Source organism: Podarcis liolepis (assembly GCF_965112155.1).
Source record: "Podarcis liolepis genome assembly, chromosome: 18".
NCBI classification, from domain to species: Eukaryota; Metazoa; Chordata; class Lepidosauria; order Squamata; family Lacertidae; genus Podarcis; species Podarcis liolepis.
In genome coordinates, this window is record NC_139572.1 from 2,798,904 (window position 1) to 2,822,479 (window position 23,576).

The window sequence follows — 23,576 nt, forward strand, 5'->3', positions numbered from 1 at the left end:
AAATCACGCACCCACTGTTGCCTGAGGCCGCAGTGGTGCAAAAAAGTGGTGCAAAAACGTTACAAAGCATGGATCCACATGGATCCTCAGGATTTTTGCATTGGGCTACCCCAAACTCACGGTCAGATCACATGTCTGTGGCCACAGCATGAACCACAAAAATCATACATCCACTGTTTCGTTTAGAATATTTTTTTTCTTGTTTTCCTCCTCTAAAAACTACATGCGTGTTATGGTCGGGTACGTGTTATAGAGCGAAAAATACGGTATATGGCGTCAGATGGTCCTTAAGGGATGCCAGGTCTTGTTACCGGAAAAATCCGAGGGCTCCCTTGGACAAAAACAAAGACACCAACCAGGATAACTTGGAGCAAAACAGCAGCCTGTAGGCTTGGCCTTTATTGATCTGTTGCAGCAGGGTGCTCCCCTCACTTGCAGGAGAGAGGAAGGACCCAGAAAAATGGTGTGCAAGGCCTTATGAAGACTTTTGAAATTGCCACCCTGTAGATCAAGACCACCCCCAGAAACATCATACAGACATCACAGAAGGGGTGTAAGCTAAGACCACCCCTCAGATACATCACACCTACGTCACAGCAAAGGCGGTCTAAAACAGAATTGTGAATATTGTTTATCTCCTGTCTGGCAAGTTATTTGGTTGGATTTTCTGGGGAGCCTGGCCAGTCTTTTGTAGTGATAAATACTTATTTCCTGGGCCAGGTCACAGGCTCACACCCTATTCAAACACAGACATACCCTTAAGACAGGATTTGTGAAGGAAAAGACAATGGGGAGGCTTTTCCACTTTGACCTTGCAGAGAAAACATTTGCTCAGTTTAGGAATCAAAATGGTTCCAGGTCGGCCTTCCTGTGCTGATCTATGTACGTGCTTGGTTGGTACGCTTATGAACATTACCATATATATCTAAGACCATAAAATTCCTATTACACTATCCCTGCCGAAAGGAAGGTCTGTTTAGGAGAAGGCCTTTTCCTCGTTGATATTTTGCTGACATATGAAAGACAACAAAGCCCCGTCATGGATTTTTAAACGGAATCTGATCTCCCGGCTCCCTAAAAGGCAACTTGATCCGCTTGCAAAGAGATCTTCCGAAAGCCCGGCGAAAGAAAAGAGGTTAAAGAGGAGAGAGGCGTCTTATTACGACCAGAAAGAGAGAGGATTCGCTCCCCGGTTTTTATCTTCAAAGCAAATTTCGTCAGAGAGGGACCCCAAACCGTCGCAGGCGTATTTTTCTACCCCCTTCGAAAAGGTCCAGCTGATTTAAGTAGGTTTTTGCTTTTCGAATGCATGTGTGCGCATATATATTTTAATCAAAGCAATCTGCAAACTTCTGGGTGACACAGGCTCTCCAAAGGGCCACTTCGGCTCTCTGTTTGACCTGGTGGAGGGTCAAGTTGATTCAGATGGGTTTTGCCTTTTAAATGCATGTGTGTGCGTATACATTTTGATAAAAACAATCTGCAAGCTTCTGGGTCACACAGGACTCTTCTCCGCGTTCAAAAGGGCCACCACTGCTCTCTCTTTGACCCGGCGGAGGGTTAAGCTGATTCAGATGGGTTTTGCCCTTTAAATGGTATGTTATTTAATGTATTTTAAATGCAAGCTTCTGGGTGACACAGGATTGTTCTTCAAGTTTAAAAGGGACATCTCAGCTCTCTGTTTGACCCGGTGGCTGATCAGTCCTTTGGAGGCTGATGGCAGCACCATACAACCAAGAAAACTACATCTCCCAGAATCCTTTATTCCTTTTTTTTCCTCCTCCCCACCCCCTCCTCCCCACACATGCTCAAACCACAGGGAGAGAAAAGACCCAACAGGAAGAGAAAGAAGTTCAGAGAAAGGATTTGCAAGTTGCAAAGGGGTAGAAAACCAAACAGCAACAAACAATGCTCTGACCCGGAATGAGCGGGCCGGATCCTGCTTGCAAAAAGCACCAAAAACCGGCACGTTTGCAAAGCTCCTCTACTCCCGGTCGCTCCTCCTCTGCAGCAGCAACAAAAAAGTTTTCCAGAAAGTGAGTTTTTTTCCCCTTAAAAAGTTTGCATCCGCTTCGTTTTGCTTGTAAACCGCCTGAAATGAAACCAAAACAGTGTGAAATAATCTGGCAAGTTTATAGATCTGTTACACATCAAGCCAGGCAAAAATTAATTCAGCCTGAATTAAATTTTTGGGGTGGTTTGATGGCAACGACTGGCAACTTTCCTATAGCTGAGTTTTGTGTTTTTGTTTAATTTTTGGGGTGGGTTTGGCAGTGTCCTTTGGGTCCAGGATGGTTTGTAAATACTTTAAATAACAATAACCCTGCCTACTCCTAAGTAAACAAGCCCCACATACCCAGAATTCGCTGCTTGCTTTTTTAAAAAAGGCTTGCAAAGCATTGCAATTTAGTTCTGATTTCAATCACCTGGGAGTAAGCCCTCCGCCCTTGAATTGAATTGAATTGAAGTGCTTACTTCTGAGTAGACGGGGTTAGACTTCCACCTTAAGGCTTGTAGGCACATATTGGATGTGGGAATCGCTGGGACTTTCTTTGGAGTAAACATGCGTGGATTTGCCTTGTGAAAAAGAACGCCCGGAATTTTGGAATTTGCAAAACCATTGATAGCTGCAAATATCTCTTAATTTCTCAAATGCCTGGGGAACATTTATTGTTGTTTTTCTGAAAAAAATAAAATAGATGAGTCCTGTTCTCCGAAAGAAAATCTGCAGACGGCAACCAAATTAATAATAATAATAATAATAATTTTTATTTATACCCCGCCCTCCCCAGCCAAGGCCGGGCTCAGGGCGGCTAACAAGTTGAATGAATACAACTTAAAAACAAGAATAAAATATTGAAACATTAAAATATTAAAATGCAGCCAAATTGTGCCATTTCCTTCCTTTTCTCATCTCCGAAACTATTACCTGTCAGTTCGGTTGCCCTTGCTTTTTTAACCGCCCTTCCCAAATTTAATTGAATTTAATTGATTCGACCACCGTTAGCAAAACTTCTAAGTGCTTTTTACGAGAAGGGTTGGAACGACCTGCGAAGGATGAGTTCAAAAACCATTGGAAACGTTTTTCTAAAAAAATAAAAAGAAGGCAAAAAAATTAAAATCTGCAGTAAAGTTAAAAGTAAAAACATGTCTGGGCAGTTTTGCCTGAACAGAAACATTCTGAGCCGATTATCTTAGCATATATCGGTGCCTGAAGCACGTTGCAGTTGTCCAAAATTGCAACGAAGTTCAGTAAATTATAATATTTTTGGCTACTGTGAGAACAAAATACTGGACTAGATTTGCTTACTGCATTTATACCACACCTTTTCTTCTTAAACCACAGAGCCTAGGACTTGCCGATCAGAAAGTCGGCGGTTCGAATCCCCGCAGTGACGGGGTGAGCTCCCGTTGCTCGGTCCCTGCTCCTGCCAACCTAGCAGTTCGAAAGCACGTTGGCACAAGTAGATAAATAGGTACCGCTCCGGCGGGAAGGTAAACGGCGTTTCCGTGCGCTGCTCTGGTTCACCAGAAGCAGCTTAGTCCTGCTGGCCACATGACCCGGAAGCTGTACGCCGGCTCCCTCGGCCAGTAAAGCGAGATGAGCGCCGCAACCCCAGAGTCGGTCACGACCGGACCTAATGGTCAGGGGTCCCTTTACCTTTACCTTTCTTCTTAAAACAGTGTGCTTTGCTCTTGCCTGATCCCGGGCCCATTTAAATCCCGACGACAACCCTTCGAGGCTGGTTGGGTTTTGAGCATCAGCCCCCACCCCAAGCGATGCTAGAATCTCAGATACAGTGGTCCCCTGGTTCTCAACCTTAATCCGTTCCGGAAGCCCGCTCCAAAACCAAAGCGTTCCAAAACCAGGGCACGCTTTCCCATAGAAAGCAATGCAAAACGGATGAACCGGCTCCGGACTTTTAAAAACAAGACCCCAAAACAGCAATTTAACTTGAATTTTACTATCTAGCGAGACCATCTATCCATAAAATGAAAGCAATGAACAATGTACTGCAGTCACACAATCAATCAATCAATCCATCAGTAGCTGAATTGGGTTCCGCTCAGTCACAAAAACAAAAAGAGCCGCAAGAACAAAAAATGCAAAATAAATAGCAAAAACAGAAAGATCTCAGTGTAGCACTCAAATCGGAAGCGTAACACTCAAAACGGAGCACGTTCAGCTTCTGGAAAAAGTTCGCAAACCGGAACACTTCCTTCCGGCTTTGCAGCGTTTGGGTTCCAAGTTGTTTGAGAACCAAGGCGTTTGAGAACCAAGGCGTTTGAGAACCAAGGGACCGCCGTATAACAAAAATACAAAACCGTGTGAGCGTCCGCAAGTCTGTTCCAATTGTCCGTTTCCACATTCCAATCTGCAAAATCTGTATTTATTTATTTTTTAAATGCTGTTCTACATTCAGGGCAAACCCTAGCAATTAATAAATGCTAGGGTTTGGGTTATTTTGTGATGTGGAAGGAGAATGCAGGCTGCAAATTAATTCCTAGGGTTAGTGAAGAGGAAACTTAACCATTTTTGTACATTTTTGCTCATTTTACCGGGGTAACCTGGGGGATTTCTAGCACAGACCCCCAAGGGAGCTTTACGGCCAGGTGGGTGGTAGGATTTGAATTCGGGTCTCCCCGGAGCCCGGTCCTGTATGCTCGCTTTTGTTTTCAAGTGTAGGGCTATTCCTTTCCCCCATCATGACCGACAGCGAGATGGACTTCAAGTCGGAGGCGAATTCGGTGACCGACCCCCCAGAGACCCTCTCCATGGACTTAGAGGAGCGCATGGCGACAGACCCCGATGCCCCCCCAAAACCCGGAACAGATGCTTCTTCCGTCTGGGAACAGCCCGGTCCCTCTCCCGGCCGTCTGCAAGCCCCCGTTCCAAAAGGAGAATCCGTGATCTCCGAATCGGCGGCGCCCGAGACCCAGAGCGGCTCAGATATTGCTGAACGATCCGATTGGCTTTTGAATCCGCCAGATTCCAGCCGCCAAGGTTACAAGCAAGCGGTCAGCCAGGGCTGCAGGTAAAACCCGTTTTTAAACTTCATACAAGTCCCCGCCGCAAAGCAGGAATCGGGATGGCCTTTCCCATTTCGCTGAAATGGTGCGCTGTCTGTCTGGGGGGGATCGGTCCTGGTGTGAAACGCGACCCCCCGGAACGGTTGAAGTGGGGCAGACCACCACGGCACAGGACTCCCGGGCCCCCAAACGCTGCCAGGGCAGGTTCAGGGCTCTCGTATCGTCCCATACGAGGCTGCGTGGGTTTTGAGGTCTTTAGAGAGGCCCCTCTCTTGGTTCCGCTTGGTGGGGATGAAGAATAGGGCCTTCTCGGTGTTGGCTCCTCCCAGGCAACTTTGCGATCTTTGGAGAGGCTCTTCTCTTGGTCCCGCTTGGTGGGGATGAAGAACAGGGCCTTCTCAGTGTTGACTCTTCCCAGGCAACTTTGCGATCTTTGGAGAGGCCCCTCTCTCAGTCCCACTTGGTGGAGATGAAGAGCAGGGCCTTCTCAGTGTTGACTCCTCCCAGGCAACTTTGCGATCTTTGGAGAGGCTCTTCTCTCGGTCCCGCTTGGTGGGGATGAAGAACAGGGCCTTCTCAGTGTTGGCTCCTCCCAGGCAACTTTGGGATCTTTGGAGAGGTCCCTCTCTCAGTCCCGCTTGGTGGGGATGGAGAACAGGGCCTTCTCGGTGTTGGCTCCTCCCAGGCAACTTTGCGATCTTTGGAGAGGCTCTTCTCTCGGTCCCGCTTGGTGGAGATGAAGAACAGGGCCTTCTCGGTGTTGGCTCCTCCTAGGCAACTTTGGGATCTTTGGAGAGGCCCCTCTCTCGGTCCCACTTGGTGGGGACGGAGAACAGGGCCTTCTCGGTGTTGGCTCCTCCCAGGCAACTGTGGAACTCCCTGCCTAGGGAAACTAGGCTGGCTCCCTTCTCGTCATCCTTCTGGTGGCAGCTGAAAACCTTCCTATTCCACCAACAGGCTCTTGGGAACTGATGTGCGATATTCTGATTAAGGGTGGTATAAGGATTTAAAGGGATTTAAAGGTCTAAACCACAGAGCCTAGGGCTTGCCGATCGGAAGGTTGGCGGTTCGAATCCCCGCAATGACGGGGTGAGCTCCCGTTGCTCAGTCCCTGCTCCTGCCAACCTAGCAGTTTGAAAGCACTTCAAAGTGCAAGTAGATGAATAGGTACCACTCCGGCGGGAAGGTAAACGGCGTTTCCGTGCGCTGCTCTGGTTTGCCAGAAGCGGCTTAGTCCTGCTGGCCACATGACCCGGAAGCTGTACTCCGGCTCCCTCGGCCAGTAAAGCGAGATGAGCGCCGCAACCCCAGAGTCGGCCACGACTGGACCTAACGGTCAGGGGTCCCTTTACCTTTATCAACTGAAATTCCAAGACATATCTGGGATCCGTCCATCAGAAACAAAATCGGTAAATATGTCCGGGGCAACCTATGTCAGGATCAGGGCCGGATTTCGGTTGGATGAGGCCCTAAGCTACTGAAGGGAATGTGGCCCTTTATATGTCCAGCTGTCCTTTGTCAGCAACAAATTGTCGCTGTTTTTTTTGTGTTGAATATATGCTATATGGTGATTTATGGACCTAATAGGTATCTGAAGCCATTTGCACATCAGTCCATGCAGAATGTAGGCACCCTATATATAGAAAGGAGCAAACCAGGGATATTTTAGGGAGCAGGCTAGCAGGCGGGGCCCATGACTTACATCCTAGGAGCCTACACAACACAAAACACTGTTGCGGTAGGTAGCTTTTATTTTATTTGTTTTTTTATCTTCTATTTTGGAAATGTACATCCAGGTTTTCTCCTTTAAATTTTTTTGGGCGCTCCCAAGAGAGCGGGGCCCTAAGCTGTAGCTTGTTTAGCTTATACGTATATCCGTCACTGGTCGGAAGTGTTGATTTTTTGGCAGATAGCTAAAGATCTTCAATGTTTTGGAGATTTTGCAAAACAAAGCTCAACAAAGCTTTTGTAAAAAAAAAACAACAAGCAACTTTTGCGTCTGTATTTTCGCTTTTTGAAATATGGAAACACTTAATAATAGTAACAGCAACAACAACAAATGGCTTTTTTAAAGGAAGCGGCTAGTGCTGTGATGCTTTCATTGTAACTATCTGCATGTTTTGAATCGATCTTATATACATTTGGGCTCGCCACTTAGACAGGGTTTCGTTTTGGAGGCTCTCAAAAGTTTCATTCCTGCAGACATTTCAGAACCGACTGCGAAACGACACCCCTGACATATATATATATATATATATATATATATACATATATATATATGCTTTCGTAGATTTTCACGGGTACAGGAATGCAGGTTTTGGTGTCTTCGGGTGTCTTCCCGTGTAAGAGTTGGGGTGTCTAGGCGACGTTTCGACGAGGTCTCACTCGTCATCTTCAGGCTGGTGCTTTCGGCTTCTTGTTACTGGAACAGAGCAGGATCTCAGTGTTTGAGTTCCTATAAATACTGTTGAGGGCGTGTGGTATATAGCCTCCAACGTTCTGGGCAGAGGGGAAGTTCCCAGGTTAGTGTGTCTTTTCTTCTTTTGTTCCTTAATTACTTGAGGGATATCTTGAGTGATTTCTTGAGTGATATTCTGAGTACCACTTAGGTGGGTCATTAAGTGTGGATTAGTTGCTAAAGCTTTCGTGTCTTGACCTCTTGAGCTTGTGAAGAGTTTTTCTGAGAAGATGGCTGTACTGCACTTAGTTGTGCTCTGGCTTGGCTTCGTGTATAGGGGCGAGCTGTGGTTTTGTGCCCTGTGCCAGCCAGATCTGTGTAGGGATTGCAGAGGGGTGCAGCATCCGGAGGTGCCACTATGGTTTGGCTACTGGATGGAGTCTGTAATTTATCTGTGGAGAGGGTCTGGGTTTGGGTCTGGTGTGGTTGATTGGTGATGGCGTTCTGTGTGCCTCTGGTTCTGGTGTCGGTTTTTGTGGGGAGGGCTAATTTCCAGATGTCTGGCAGGCGGGACGTGTCGTCACGCTTGTTCATGTTGTGGGGGTGTTTCTCTATCTCGATGGCTTCCATGATTATTCTCTTGTGGTGATGTTCCATGTTAAAGAGCAATTTGGAATCTGCAAAATTAATTTCGTGTCCTGTTTCTTTCATGTGTTGGAAAAGAGAGGAGGTTTTTTCTTCTTTTTTGACGGCATTCTTGTGTTCTGCGATACGTGCATTTATTCGTCTGTTTGTTTGTCCAATGTACGTGGCTGGGCAGACTTTGCAGGGTATTTCATAGACCCCTTGGTTTTCCAACTGGATTTTATCTTTGGGGTTTCTGAGGATATTGGCTATTTTTTGGTTGGTGCAAAAGGCTGTTTTGATATTGTGTTTATGGAGGATTTTGCTAATTTTATCTGTAGTGCCCTTGATATAAGGAAGGAGGGCCATGCCATTGTTTTCTTCTGTGTCTTTGCCATTGTTTTCTTCTGTGTCATGCCATTGTTTTCTTCTGTGTCAAAAAGAAACACCCCCCAAAAACCAAGACACAGAAGAAAACAATGGCATGGCCCTCCTTCCTTATATCAAGGGCACTACAGATAAAATTAGCAAAATCCTCCATAAACACAATATCAAAACAGCCCTTTGCACCAACCAAAAAATAGCCAATATCCTCAGAAACCCCAAAGATAAAATCCAGTTGGAAAACCAAGGGGTCTATGAAATACCCTGCAAAGTCTGCCCAGCCACGTACATTGGACAAACAAACAGACGAATAAATGCACGTATCGCAGAACACAAGAATGCCGTCAAAAAAGAAGAAAAAACCTCCTCTCTTTTCCAACACATGAAAGAAACAGGACACGAAATTAATTTTGCAGATTCCAAATTGCTCTTTAACATGGAACATCACCACAAGAGAATAATCATGGAAGCCATCGAGATAGAGAAACACCCCCACAACATGAACAAGCGTGACGACACGTCCCGCCTGCCAGACATCTGGAAATTAGCCCTCCCCACAAAAACCGACACCAGAACCAGAGGCACACAGAACGCCATCACCAATCAACCACACCAGACCCAAACCCAGACCCTCTCCACAGATAAATTACAGACTCCATCCAGTAGCCAAACCATAGTGGCACCTCCGGATGCTGCACCCCTCTGCAATCCCTACACAGATCTGGCTGGCACAGGGCACAAAACCACAGCTCGCCCCTATACACGAAGCCAAGCCAGAGCACAACTAAGTGCAGTACAGCCATCTTCTCAGAAAAACTCTTCACAAGCTCAAGAGGTCAAGACACGAAAGCTTTAGCAACTAATCCACACTTAATGACCCACCTAAGTGGTACTCAGAATATCACTCAAGAAATCACTCAAGATATCCCTCAAGTAATTAAGGAACAAAAGAAGAAAAGACACACTAACCTGGGAACTTCCCCTCTGCCCAGAACGTTGGAGGCTATATACCACACGCCCTCAACAGTATTTATAGGAACTCAAACACTGAGATCCTGCTCTGTTCCAGTAACAAGAAGCCGAAAGCACCAGCCTGAAGATGACGAGTGAGACCTCGTCGAAACGTCGCCTAGACACCCCAACTCTTACACGGGAAGACACCCGAAGACACCAAAACCTGCATATATATATATATATATATATATATATATATATATATATATATAAAATTTATCGTATATATATATAAAATTGATTGATTTTAACATAAATTGTAAAATGTACTACAAAACCTATCACTTATGCAATCTTTTTTAGACTTCCATCAGCACCTCTGATGATCCACCATTTTAACCACTTCTTTAATAATAATAATAATAATAATAATAATAATAATAATAAATTTATTATTTATACCCCGCCCATCTGGCTGGGCCTCCCCAGCCACTCTGGGCGGCTTCCATAGAAACCAAAAATACAGTAAAATATCACACGTACAGTAAAATATCACAAAATATCACACTTCCCTGAACAGGGCTGCCTTAAGATGTCTTCTGAATGTCAGGTAGTTGTTTATCGCTTTGACATCTGATGGAAGGGCGTTCCACATCTGGTGGGAGGGTGCCACCACCGAGAAGGCCCTCTGCCTGGTTCCCTGTAGCTTTGCTTCTCGCAATGAGGGAACCGCCAGAAGGCCCTCAGAGCTGGACCTCAGCGTCCGGGCAGAATAATGGGGGTGGAGACGCTCCTTCAGGTATACTGGACCGAGGCGGTTTAGGGCTTTAAAGGTCAGCACCGACACTTTGAATTGTGCTCGGAAACGTACTGGGAGCCAATGTAGGTCTTTCAAGACCGGTGTTATATGGTCTCGGCGGCCGCCCCCAGTCACCAGTCTAGCTGCCGCATTCTGGATTAGTTGTAGTTTCCGAGTCACCTTCAAAGGTAGCCCCACGTAGAGTGCATTGCAGTAGTCCAAGCGGGAGATAACATTTCTTAACTTTATATTGCCTTTACATCTCTTAACAAATCCTCCTTCCCCTTCTCCATTTTTGCAATACTTCCAATAACCACTCCTCACAAAACTTCCTGCAAACCTACAAACGTCATCTGATCTTCACAGATATCTTGTCAAGTAGTCCGTAAATTGACTCCAGTCTTCCGTGAATTGATGGTCCCGCCGGTTTCGAATCCTCCCTGTTAGTTTATCTAGTTCTGCATAGTCCATTAACTTCATTCTCCATTCTTCAATCGTCGGTAATTCTTCTCGCTTCCATTTTTGGGCCAGTAATATTCTTGCTGCTGTTACTGCATATAAAAAGAGCTGACATTCCTTTCTGTTTATATCACTCCCCACAATGTCCGGACACCCCTGACTTCTCAGAGGGCTGAAACTTGCTTTTCCTCCAGCAGGGGCTCAATGCAGGCATCTCCCGAACCCGTGTCCGGGGACGCCGGCTGGACGCCGGGCCCCCGAGAAGCCTTGGAGGAAAGCGACCTGTCGCCCGCAGACCCGGCTGAGCTTCTCGTAGAAATGGAAGATGCGGACGTCGTCCGGGACGAAGAGGAGGACGCCCCGGATTCCGATCACCTACATCTTCACGGCCTCCTGACCCGCCTGCAGCGACTCAGCCCGAATTTCGAAGACCGATCGCCCACGTCTGAAGACGGGCTGTTGCCCGCCTCCGACGGCGAAGAAGGCCGTGTTTCCGAAGGCGACGGAGACCCTCTCCTGGCGTCCGAAGAGTGCCAGGGGGGCCCTTGCCCGCTCCACATCGCCACGGGGCACGGCTTGGGGCACGGCCCGCCGCGCCTGCGGAGGGGGCGAGGGCTACTATCGGCAGAAGTTGAGAGCGAGGATCTGCTCAGCCTCCTTCGCTACGAACGGGGGTCCCCTTCCGACGCGGGCGCCGAGACACCCCTGGCTCGCTCGGACGCGGTGGCCGGGAGCAGCCGCCCCGGGGGAATGGCCTCGGGGGAATTGGCCTCGGACAGGGGTCAAGGGGAGGGCCCCCGCCGATGGAAGGAGCCCCCTCTCTCCTCCGCTGATTCCGTTTTGGGGGGACCTTCGCCGGAGCTGGGATGGAGGCGGCCGGCGCCAGGGTCTGCCCACGAGGAAGAGGCGTCCTGCTCTTCAGACATGGTGGTAAGGATATTGCGAGGGGCACACCTTGTCCCAGGTGGAAGCACCAATGCCAGTCACCGTAGTAATAATAATAATAATAATAATAATAATAATAATAATAATAATAATAGATTAATTTTATTGTTTATACCCTGCCCATCTGGCTGGGTTTCCCCAGCCACTCTGGGCGGCTCCCAACAGAAAATTAAAAACACGGTAAAATGTCAAACGTTAAAAACTTCCCTAAACAGGGCTGCCTTCGGATGTCTTCTAAAAGTCAAATAGATGTTTATTCTCTTGACATCTGATGGGAGGGTGCCACCACCAAGAAGGCCCTCTGCCTGGTTCCCTGTAACCTCGCTTCTCACAGGGAGGGAACCGCCAGAAGGCCCTTGGGAGATGGACCCAGGTGTCCGGGCTGGACGATGGGGGTGGAGACGCTCCTTCAGGTATACTGGGCCATTTAGGGCTTTCAAGGTCAGCCCCAACACTTTGAATTGTGCTCGGAAACATCCTGGGAGCCAATGGAGGTCTTTCAGGACCGGTGTTATGTGGTCTCGACGGCTGCTCCCAGTCCCCAGTCTAGCTGCCGCATTCTGGATTACTTGCAGTTTCCGGGTTACCTTCAAAGGCAGCCCCACGGAGAGCGCATGGCAGTAGTGCAAGCGGGAGATAACCAGAGCATGCACCACTCTGGCCAGACAGTCTGTGGGCAGGGAGGGTCTCATCCCGCGTACCAGATGGAGCTGCCCTGGAGACAGAACTGACCTGCGCCTCCATGGACAGCTGTGAGTCCAAAATGACTCCCAGGCTGCGCACCTGGTCCTTCGGGGACATAGTGACCCCATTCAGGACCAGGGAGTCCCCCACACCTGCCCGCCCTCTGTCCCCCCAAAACAGTACTTTTGTCTTGTCAGGATTCAACCTCAATCTGTTAGCCGCCTTCCAGTGGTGTAGACAGAGCAAGGGCCTTTAAGAAAATAAGGGAGCTTTCATTTGACTTTGCTTTTTATACGCACGCCGCCTTTCTGCGTTACAATGCATGAGGCAGTTTGCAAGCTAACTAAGCAATGTTCGAAGGAGGCTGTAACCGACCGTGAACCTCTTATTTCCTTCTTTGAACAGGATAAAGCGGATTTGTCGTCCTTGCCGACTTACAAGGAAGGTGAGCGAAGGAGGTTTTTTGTCCCACTTGCAGGAGGAGGCTTCTGTGTTGAGAGTTGGGGTATTTCAACGTGTGGGTCTGTGTCTGGGCATTCTGGAACCCTACCAATCTTGTAAATAAAAAATTGCCCTTTTCCCTTATGGGGTATCCAAGAGCCCATATAGAGTCCTTACATAGGTTCCCTATTGGTAGGAGAAGATAGCAGAGGCCAACCAGAGAATATTGAGAAGCAAAGCAGCTAGTAAGCTTGATCTTTATTGATCTGTTGCAATAGGGTGCTCCCCTCACTTGCAGGAGAGAGGAGGAACCCAGAAAAATGGCCCGCAAGGCCTTATAAAGACTTTTGAAATTGCCACCCTGTAGATCAAGACCACCCCAAGAAACATCATACATACATCACAGAAGAGGTGTAAGCTAAGACCACCCCTCACACCTACATCACAGAAAAGGCGGTCTAAAACAGAAATTTGAATGTTGTTTTTCTCCTGTCCTTGTTTATCTCCTGTCTGGCAGGTTACTTGATTGGATTTCCTGGGGAGCCCGGCCATTCTTTTGTAGTGATAAATACTTAGTTCCTGGGCCAGGTCACAGGCTCACACCCTCTTCAAACACAGACATACCCTTAAGACAGGATTTGTGAGGAAAGAGACAATGGGAGATTTCCCACTTTGACCTTGCAGAGAAAACATTGGCTCAGTTTAGGAACCAAAATGGCTTCTGGTCGGTCTTCCTGTGCTGATCTGTGTACGTGCGGTTATGAACATTACCGTATATCTAAGACCTCAAAATTCCTATCATAATCTCATACAGAAAGGAGGGGAGTTGCTCTCGTTCCAGCTGCAGAACACCCCCCATGTGGACTAGAAACTTGAGGGTTGAGGGAAAGTTTGTTTTTTTGCTTTGTTCCATTCCACGTTCCGTTAAGAAACGGGCCCTTTCGTCGTTTAATCCAGTCCCAGGCCCCTGCGAGCCCGAAGATCTGCTGGACGGCGTGATCTTCGGAGCCAAGTACCTGGGCTCCACGCAGCTGGTCTCAGAAAGGAACCCCCCCACCCACGTCCGCATGGCCCAAGCCCAGAAAGCCGTGGACAGGATCAAGGTGAGATCCTGGGGGAGCATCTTCCTCCAGAGATGTGTTGCTGTAGAGGCAGCTTTGGTCCAATCCAGCAAAGGATCCTTTAGCATTCCTAATTCCACCCAAGCGGAGCCTCCAGGTACAGGCGCAGTCTATCTCTCTCGGCGCCTGCTGGCAGGGGCAGAGTGGAAGAGGTCTGTGGCCTTGCCGTTGGGACACTGGCTGTTCACCTCTGGAAGCAGGATGCGGGGCTAGAGGGGTCTGTGGTCCGGTCCATGTTGCTCCCTCTGCTGGCCATCACTTGCCGCATGTTATTTCATTTGCCAGCCATCACTTGCCCTGTGTTGCTCCCTCTGCCAGCCATCACTTGCCCCACTTTGCTTAATCTCCCAGCCATCACTTGCCCCATGCTGTTCCTTCTCCCAGCCATCACTTGCCCCACTTTGCTTAATCTCCCAGCCATCACTTGCCCCACTTCGCTTAATCCCGTAGCCATCACTTGCCCCATGTTGCTCCTTCTGCCAGCTATCACTTACCCCACTTTGCTTAATCTCCCAGCCATCACTTGCCCCATGTTGCTCCCTCTGCTGGCCATCACTTGCCCCATGTTATTACATTTGCTGACCATCACTTGCCCCGTGTTGCTCCCTCTGCCGGCCATCACTTGCCCCACTTTGCTTAATCTCCCAGCCATCACTTGCCCCATGTTGCTCCTTCTGCCAGCTATCACTTGCCCTACTTTGCTTAATCTCCCAGCCATCACTTGCCCCACTTCGCTTAATCCCGTAGCCATCACTTGCCCCATGTTGCTCCTTCTGCCAGCTATCACTTACCCCACTTTGCTTAATCTCCCAGCCATCACTTGCCCCATGTTGCTCCCTCTGCTGGCCATCACTTGCCCCATGTTATTACATTTGCTGACCATCACTTGCCCCGTGTTGCTCCCTCTGCCGGCCATCACTTGCCCCACTTTGCTTAATCTCCCAGCCATCACTTGCCCCATGTTGCTCCTTCTGCCAGCTATCACTTGCCCTACTTTGCTTAATCTCCCAGCCATCACTTGCCCCACTTCGCTTAATCCCGTAGCCATCACTTGCCCCATGTTGCTCCTTCTGCCAGCTATCACTTACCCCACTTTGCTTAATCTCCCAGCCATCACTTGCCCCATGTTGCTCCCTCTGCTGGCCATCACTTGCCCCATGTTATTACATTTGCTGACCATCACTTGCCCCGTGTTGCTCCCTCTGCCGGCCATCACTTGCCCCACTTTGCTTAATCTCCCAGCCATCACTTGCCCCATGTTGCTCCTTCTGCCAGCTATCACTTGCCCTACTTTGCTTAATCTCCCAGCCATCACTTGCCCCATGCTGCTCCTTCTCCCAGCCATCACTTGCCCCGTGTCTCTTCATCTCGCAGCCATCACTTGCCCCATGTTGCTCCTTCTGCCAGCTATCATTTGCCCCACTTTGCTTAATCTCTCAGCCATCACTTGCCCCATTTTGCTCCCTCTGCTGGCCATCACTTGCCCAACTACACTTAATTTCCCAGCCATCACTTGCCCCATGTTGCTCCTTCTGCCAGCTATCACTTGCCCCACTTTGCTTAATTTCCTAGCCATCACTCGCCCCACTTCGCTTAATTTCCCAGGCATCACTTGCCCCACTTTGCTTAATTTCCCAGCCATCACTCGCCCCACTTTGCTTAATTTCCCAGGCATCACTTGCCCCACTTTGCTTAATCTTCCAGCCATCACTTGCCCCACTTTGCTTTATCTCCCAGCCACCACTTGCCCCATGCTGCTCCTTCTCCCAGCCATCACTTGCCCCATGCTGCTCCATCTCCCAACCATCACTTGCCCCATACTGCTCCCTCTGCCAGCCATCACTTGCCCCATGTCTCCATTTCCCAACCACCCCGTCTCTCTATTTCCCGGCCATCGCTTGCCTCAAGACGCCCGCCTTTGCGTTGCAGGCCCCCGAAGGAGAATCACAGCCCATGACGGAGGTGGACCTCTTCATCTCCACGCAGAGGATCAAGGTCCTGACGGCCGACTCCCAGGTGCGTCCCTTGCGGGCTTCCGGGTAGCCTAGCAGCATAGGCGGAAGCGGGGCTCGAGTTCGAGGATTCGCCAGGAATTTCCAAGCGCCAGAAACACTTGGCCAAAGCCTGGCTCCTATTCCTTTTGACGTCTCTCCTTCCTGTCCCCCTCTCCGCTCCCAGGAGGCGATGATGGACCACCTATTGCAAACTATTTCCTACATCGCTGACATTGGGAACATCGTGGTTCTCATGGCCCGCCGGAAACTTCCTCGCCGGGCCGACGCCTCTGCCGAAAAGCAACTCTACAAGATGATCTGCCATGTCTTCCACTCGGCGGATGTGAGCCTGGGGAAATTGGGGGCTGGGGGAGAACCTCGGGGGCCGTATATGTGTGTGAGGTCCCGTGTAGAAATGGAAAGGAGAATAATAATAATAATAATAATTTATTATTTATACCCCGCCCATCTGGCTGAGTTTCCTCAGCCACTCTGGGCGGCTTCCAACAAAGTTTAAAAACAATACAGAGTTATATATTAAAAACTTCCCTGAACAGGGCTGCCTTCAGATGTCTTTTAAAGATAGGATAGCTGCTTATTTCCTTCACCTCTGAAGGGTGTTCCACAGGGCGGGTGCCACCACTGAGAAGGCCCTCTGCCTGGTTCCCTGTAACCTCACTTCTCGCAGTGAGGGAACCGCCAGAAGGCCCTCGGAGCTGGACCTCAGCGTCCGGGCTGAACGATGGGGGTGGAGACACTCCTTCAGGTATACTTGGGCCGTTTAGGGATTTAAAGGTCAGCACCAACACTGTGAATTGTGCTCGAAAATGTAGTGGGAGCCAACGTAGGTCTTTCAGGACTGGTGTTATCGGTCTCAGCGGCCGCTCCCAGTCCCCAGTCTAGCTGCCGCATTCTGGATTAGTTGTAGTTTCCAGGTCACCTTCAAAGGTAGCCCCACGTAGAGCGCATGGCAGTAGTCCAAGCGGGAGATAACCAGAGCATGCTCCACTCTGGCCAGACAGTCTGCAGGCAGGGAGGGTCTCATCCTGCGTCCCAGATGGAGCTGCCCTGGACACGGATTTAACCTGCGCCTCCATGGACAGCTGTGAGTCCAAAATGACTCCCAGGCTGCACATCTGGTCCTTCAGGGGCACAGTGACCCCATTCAGGACCAGGGAGTCCTCCACACCTGCCCGCCCCGTCCCCCCAAAACAGCCCTTCTGTCTTGTCAGGATTCAACCTCAATCCGTTAGCCGTCATCCATCCTCCAGCCGCCTCCAGGCACTCACACAGGACCTTCACCGCCTTCACTGGCTCTGATTTAAGGGGGAGGTAGAATGTAGAGAGTTGTGTTTTGAAATCAAGTTTCTAGTCCATATGACAAGCGATAAATAGTAAGTGGAATATAGCAATATCGCTGGTCTGTAAGACTTGAATAAAATCTCTCCCCCCCCCCCCCCCCAGATAGACTCGTTCTTGTCGGTCTTATCTTAATATTGACAACCAGAGGAAGGTTTCGGTTTTTTGGAATAATGAATTTTCAGAGCAGTTTTTACAGCAATATAAAAAATGACTGATTTGGTTTTACTATCAGAAATACATAGATAATGATGAAATGATTGTGAGGTTTAGTAAGTTAACTGTTTATATTTGGGCAACTTTTCTGCTGTACTTTATTGGAGGGAGAAAAACAATCATTTCCTTAATGACAATTTAAACAATTTATTTAACTAAAACAATGACATTATAGCGTATGTATCCGTGTTTGTTAACTGATGTGGTTAAACAATTTTATTTTATTAAAAAACAGACCGACTTTTAGAACACGTGAAAAACTTAACGCCAATCCTTTTTTCCTGATGAATAGCCTTTGGACTATAATGTAACTGAAATAGAAAATCTTTAGAAAGATTCCCCCCCCCCAAAAAAAGTATTTTATTTTAAAAATGCGGTTTAAATAAAAAATCCCATTTACATTTTAAAAAATCAGATTTTTAAATTTGATTTTTTAAAATTCAAATTGTATTTTTTTGTTTTAATTTTTTTAAAATCAAATTTAAAAATCTGATTTTTTTAAAAAAGCATTGATTTTTATCCGCTCTGTGTAACGATAATAATTGTAGTCGCAACCATGCTGATGGTGAGGTTATTATTGTTGACGGCTCAGTCAGTAGAGCATCTTAACCCCCGGGTACTGGGTTCGAGTTCCGTGCCGGAAACCCGCCTTCTCCTTCCGCAGGCTCCCTTGATAGCCCAAGCTATCGGCCAAGCTTTCAGCGTCGCGTACCAGCAGTTCCTGAGAGCCAGCGGCATCGACCCTGACCAACTCCACCCCCGGCGGTGCGGCGATGACGAAGGCGACGAAAGCTTCGTCCCGGGGGAAGAGCTGTACAATGGCGATTTGGCGCACTTCTCCAAGCAAGAGAACTGTAAGGAAGTAAGGACGGATCTTTCCCCTCTTCTCCCCGGAGGTGGGTGGGCTGAGCGCCTCACCTGCCTTGTAGGGGGTTGGTCTAGATTAATAATAATAATAATAATAATAATAATAATAATTAATAATAATAATTTATTATTTGTACCCCGCCCATCTGGCTGGGTTTCCCCAGCCACTCTGGGCGGCTTCCACAAACACCAAAAAGATGTCACACGTTAAAAACTTCCCTGAACATGGCTGCCTTAAGATGTCTTCTAAATGTCAGGTAGTTCTTTATCTCTTTGACATCTGGTGGGAGGGCGTTCCACAGGGCGGGCGCCACCACCGAGAAGGCCCTCTGCCTGGTTCCCTGCAGCTTTGCTTCTTGCAATGAGGGAACCGCCAGAAGGCCCTCGGAGGTGGACCTCAGTGTCTGGGCTGAACGATGGGGGTGGAGACGCTCCTTCAGGGATACTGGGCCGTTTAGGGCTTTAAAGGTCACCCCCAACCCTTTGAATTGTGCTCGGAAACGTACTGGGAGCCAATGTAGGTCTTTCAGGACCGGTGTTATGTGGTCTTGGCGGCCGCTCCCAGTCCCCAGTCTAGCTTCCGCATTCTGGATTAGTTGTAGTTTCCGGATCACCTCCGGGAACCAGAGCAGCACACGGAAACGCCGTTTACCTTCCCGCCGGAGTGGTACCTATTTATCTACTTGCACTTTAACGTGCTTTTGAACTGCTAGGTGGGCAGGAGCAGGGACCGAGCAACGGGAGCTCACCCCGTCATTGCGGGGATTCGAACCGCCGACCTTCCGATCGGCGAGCCCTAGGCTCTGTGGTTTAACCCACAGCAAAGATCATTTAGGCGCTGACTGTTTAGACTGCTTGCTTGACTAAAACCCAAAGTGAGCAGCTGTTATGGGGATAAACCACAAGAGGGAAATTTTGGATAGACGCACTGAAAGATCACCATTTCCTACAGATGTGGCGCCGCACTGATTCCTGCCCTCTGTTTCTGTTGCAGGTTGTCATCCATAAGCAGAAGGGGGAGATCCTGGGCGTCGTGATTGTGGAGTCGGGCTGGGGCTCCATCCTGCCCACCGTGGTCGTGGCTAACCTCATGCACAAAGGTGCCGCGGAGCGGTCGGGGAAGCTGAGCATCGGGGACCGCATCATGTCAGCCAACGGGACCAGCCTGGTGGGGTTGCCCCTGGCTTCCTGCCAGGGCATCATACGGGTGAGCGACGGCGGCGGAGGAGACTCCTTTTCCTTCCCAGGGCTGGTGGGACGCACCGGCTGGGGAACGCCGAAGGGAAGAAGGCTCAGAGTCTGGGAAGCAGTGGTGGGACGATGATACATGGTGATATGTCCATAGCTGTCAACTGTCCCTTATTTGGTGGGAAAGTCCCTTATCCCAGCGCCGTGTCCCGCTGTTGTCCCTTATTGATGATATCCCTTCAATTTCCCGGGTTTCAAAGGAAGCAGCTCCTCTCCCTCCCTCCCTGCCGGCCAGGGAGGAGGGAGGCTCCAACTGTGTTGCTTGGCTGCGTTGCTCACCCAATAAGGAGTCTAAGAACGACTGGGGGGGTGGAGCTTGCATGCCTTGTGCCAATCAAATCGGCCGCGTTGCCTGGGGACTCGCCTTTGCTCAGCGCTTCCCAGTGGAGAGGTGACGGTGGTTTTCTTTGCTGCATCCCCTTTGCCGGGTTGCTGCGCTGTGGGAACCACCGCTTGAGGCTTCGTTTGGCTGCTGGCTGGGCTTTCTGCCTTTGGCTCGGAGGGGCTCAGAAGTTGAACATACCTGTGCTGAGTGTTCAGATCTGAATCGGATGGATACGTCATCGACGGCCCACTCACCCTTGCCGGGGAAAAGGTCTGTCTGCAGCGGGGGCACATGGCGGGGGGGGGGGGGAAGAAATCCCTTATTTTGGCTGCTGATCCCTTATTTTCAAGGCTGCTTGTCCCTTATTTTCAAATCTGTAAGTTGACATCAACGGATACGTGTGGTTTAAACCACTGAGCCTCTTCGGCTTGCCGATCGGAAGGTTGGTGGTTCGAATCCCCGCGACAATGAGCTCCCATTGCTCAGTCTCTGCTCCTGCCAACCTAGCAGTTCAAAAGCACACCAGTGCAAGTAGATAAATAGGTACCACTGTAAGCCAGCTCCTCAAATCTCTGTGCTCTTCCTTCCCAGGATTTGAAAAGCCAGACTGTGGTGACCCTCAGCGTGGTCCACTGTCCGCCCGTCACCACCGCCATTGTGCGGAGACCTGATTCGAAATACCCGCTGGGGTTCTGCGTGGAGAATGGCATTGTGAGTAACTTGGGTGGCTCGAGCCAGCGAGCCAGGCTGCGTGGCAAAACGTTTTGCAGGGTATTTTTTAGAGGGTGGGGGGCTTGGAGTGAATTTAAATAACAAAGCAAACGGGGCTGTGTTAAGACCTTTGGAGGCCCATAACACTTGAAAGATTTGCATAAATATGCATATATCATATGTGCATATATCAAATATGCATATATATATGGGACATGGGTGGCGCTGTGGGTTAAACCACAGAGCCTAGGACTTGCCGATCAGAAGGTCGGCGGTTCGATTCCCCGTGACGGGGTGAGCTCCCGTTGCTCGGTCCCTGCTCCTGCCCACCTAGCAGTTCGAAAGCACGTCAAAGTGCAAGTAGATAAATAGGTACCACTCTGGCGGGAAGGTAAACGGCGTATCCGTGCGCTGCTCTGGTTCGTCAGAAGCGGCTCAGTCCTGCTGGCCACATGACGCGGAAGCTGTACGCCAGCTCCCTCGGCCAGTAAAGCGAGATGAGCGCCGCAACCCCAGAGTCTGCCACGACTGGACCTAACGGTCAGGGGTCCCTTTACCCAACTCTTAAACAGGGTCCCTCTGCCTTCTTCCTGCTCCAGATCTGCAGCCTCATGCGAGGGGGGATCGCCGAGAGGGGCGGGATCCGCGTGGGACACCGGATCATCGAGATCAACGGGCAGAGCGTGGTGGCCATGCCACACGAGAAGATAATCCAGATCTTGATGCAGGCGGTCAGCGAGGTGGGCATCAAAGCATCCCTCCTCAGCAAAGGATTATTTATCGAGATGCTGAATTTGCAAGTACAGGAACGCCCCCAAATTGCATGCATTTGGCTTCACGGGCAGAGCAAAAAAATTAAAAAAGCCTTCCGAGAGGGGTGGGAAACTTTGACAATCTGCAGGGGTGTGGGGTTTTTTGCGGAAATAATAGTAGTAGTAGTAGTGATGATGATGATGATGATGATGTTGTTGTTTAGTCGTGTCCGCCTCTTTGTGGCCCCCTGGACCAGAGCACGCCAGGCCCTCCTGTCTTCCACTGCCTCCCGCAGTTTGGTCAGACTCATGTTCGTAGCTTCAAGAACACTGTCCCACCATCTCGTCCTCCGTCGTCCCCTTCTCCTTGCGCCCTCCATCTTTCCCAACATCAGGGTCTTTTCCAGGGAGTCTTGTCTTCTCATGAGGTGGCCAAAGTCTTGGAGCCTCAGCTTCAGGATCTGTCCTTCCAGTGAGCACTCAGGGCTGATTTCCTTCCGAATGGAGAGGTTGGATCTTCTTGCAGTCCATGGGACTCTCAAGAGTCTCCTCCAGCACCAGAATTCAAAAGCATCCATTCTTTGGCGATCAGCCTTCTTGATGGTCCAGCTCTCACTTCCATACATCACTACTGGGAAAACCAGAGCTTGGAACTATACGGACCTTTGTTGGCAAGGTGATGTCTCTGCTTTTTAAGATGCTGTCTAGGTTTGTCATTGCTTTTCTCCCAAGAAGCAGGTGTCTTTTAATTTTGTGGCTGCTGTCACCATCTGCAGTGATGCCAGCATGAGTTTGACCAAACTGTGGGAGGCAGTGGAAGACAGGAGGGCCTGGCGTGCTCTGGTCCAGGTGGTCACGAAGAGTCAGACATGACTAAACAACTAAACAATAACAACAACATTAGCAAAGTCACCTTTTTTTGTTGGGCAGGACTCGCTGAATACCCTGGGGAACAATTTTTTTGTTGCATTGACACCCGCAGTTGTTCTAACCTAATTTCGACGTGCCGATTTCATATCTGAAGTTGGTTTTGTTCTGTAAGCTCTAGCTTTTTGCAATTCATGTTTTTCACTTTTCACCATAATCTTTATTTTTCACAGTGCAAGAATTCAGCATTTTATTAAACACACAGCCAAAGTAGTAACAATATGAGTATAAATGTAAGTGACTTGCATTTGAAAGCAGCATTGAAAGAACGTATAAGAACGGCTGAAAAATCTCACGCAAGAGAAAATTGTTCCCCAGTGATATCGCTTTAACGCAAACACGCCTTCCGTCCTTGTGTCTTTTTTATTCCAGGTCCACATCAAAACCATGCCGGCGTCAACTTACCGTCTTCTGACCGGACAGGAACAACCCGTTTTCCTATGAAGGGAGGTGTTTTCTTGGGGCAGCCGCAAATCTACACCTGCTTAACAAGTTGCATGCAACCCTTTCTCACTTCGCAAACCAGACTCTGTGCACCAAAAGCGGTCTTCTCTGAATTCAGACCTGCCCGCCTCTCAACGGAACTTTTTCTCCACCCGGAATCACAGGAAAAAAAGGTTTTATTTTGCTTTAACTGGGAGCGTGTGTTCGTGTGTGGTTTATTTTTTGGGTGCTGGTAAATTGTCCATCTTCAAGCGTTGCCTTGCAATGTTCGTTTCGGAGATGTGGGGGGTTTTTGTGTGTGTGTGTGTGTGGAATTGTTTTCTGGGTCGGGACATGGGAAGCCACTAAGAAGCAGTGGGAGAAAGGCTGTACCCCACCACGCTGCTGGTGGATAAATAATTTTTTATACAGTGGTGTCTCGCAAGACGAAATTAATTCGTTCTGCAAGTTTTTTCTTCTTGCGAGTTTTTCGTCTTGCGAAGCACGGTTTCCCATAGGAATGCATTGAAAATCAATCAATGCGTTCCTATGGAGACCATCCGGGGACAGAGGGGAAGCGCCGCGCGCCTTCCCCTCTGTCCCTGGACCTGTTTAAAGCAAGGGGCGGCGGGGAGAAGATTGCTTCTCCCCGTTGCCTGCCCCGCAATCTCCGGGGACAGAGGGGAAGGCGCGTGCGCCTTCCCCTCTGTCCCCGGACCTGTTTTAAAGCAAGGGAAGGGGCAGCGGCGCGCTTCCCCTCTGTCCCCTCTTTTGAAGCAAGGGGCGGAGGGGAGAAGATCGCTTCTCCCCGTTGCCGCCCCTTGGTTCAAAAGGGGTCGGGAAGAGAGGGGAAGGCGCACACGCCTTCCCCTCTGTCCCCGGAGATTGCGGGGCTGGCAACCCCTCTTGCTCTC

The 23,576-nt window shown here is 49.3% G+C and overlaps 1 protein-coding gene and 1 long non-coding RNA gene across 2 annotated transcripts; one reads left to right on the top strand and one right to left on the bottom strand.

Moving 5' to 3' along the window:
- Window positions 1-365: 365 nt before the first annotated feature.
- On the bottom strand, window positions 366-13,291 carry LOC310697647. The gene is made up of 2 exons (XR_014521134.1): window positions 13,157-13,291; window positions 366-586 (listed from the first exon to the last, which is right to left on the bottom strand). It is a non-coding gene; the product is annotated as an uncharacterized lncRNA (long non-coding RNA).
- Window positions 1,790-23,096, top strand: APBA3 (amyloid beta precursor protein binding family A member 3). The gene is given in 15 exon segments (XM_083483745.1): window positions 1,790-1,959; window positions 1,961-1,984; window positions 1,987-2,036; window positions 4,688-4,694; window positions 4,696-5,036; window positions 10,844-11,579; window positions 12,684-12,723; window positions 13,677-13,822; window positions 15,770-15,856; window positions 16,019-16,177; window positions 18,074-18,271; window positions 19,271-19,483; window positions 20,441-20,560; window positions 21,160-21,300; window positions 22,612-23,096. Coding segments are annotated over 15 exon segments (2,370 nt in total). The 5' UTR covers window positions 1,790-1,923; the 3' UTR covers window positions 22,684-23,096.
- Window positions 23,097-23,576: the final 480 nt, after the last annotated feature.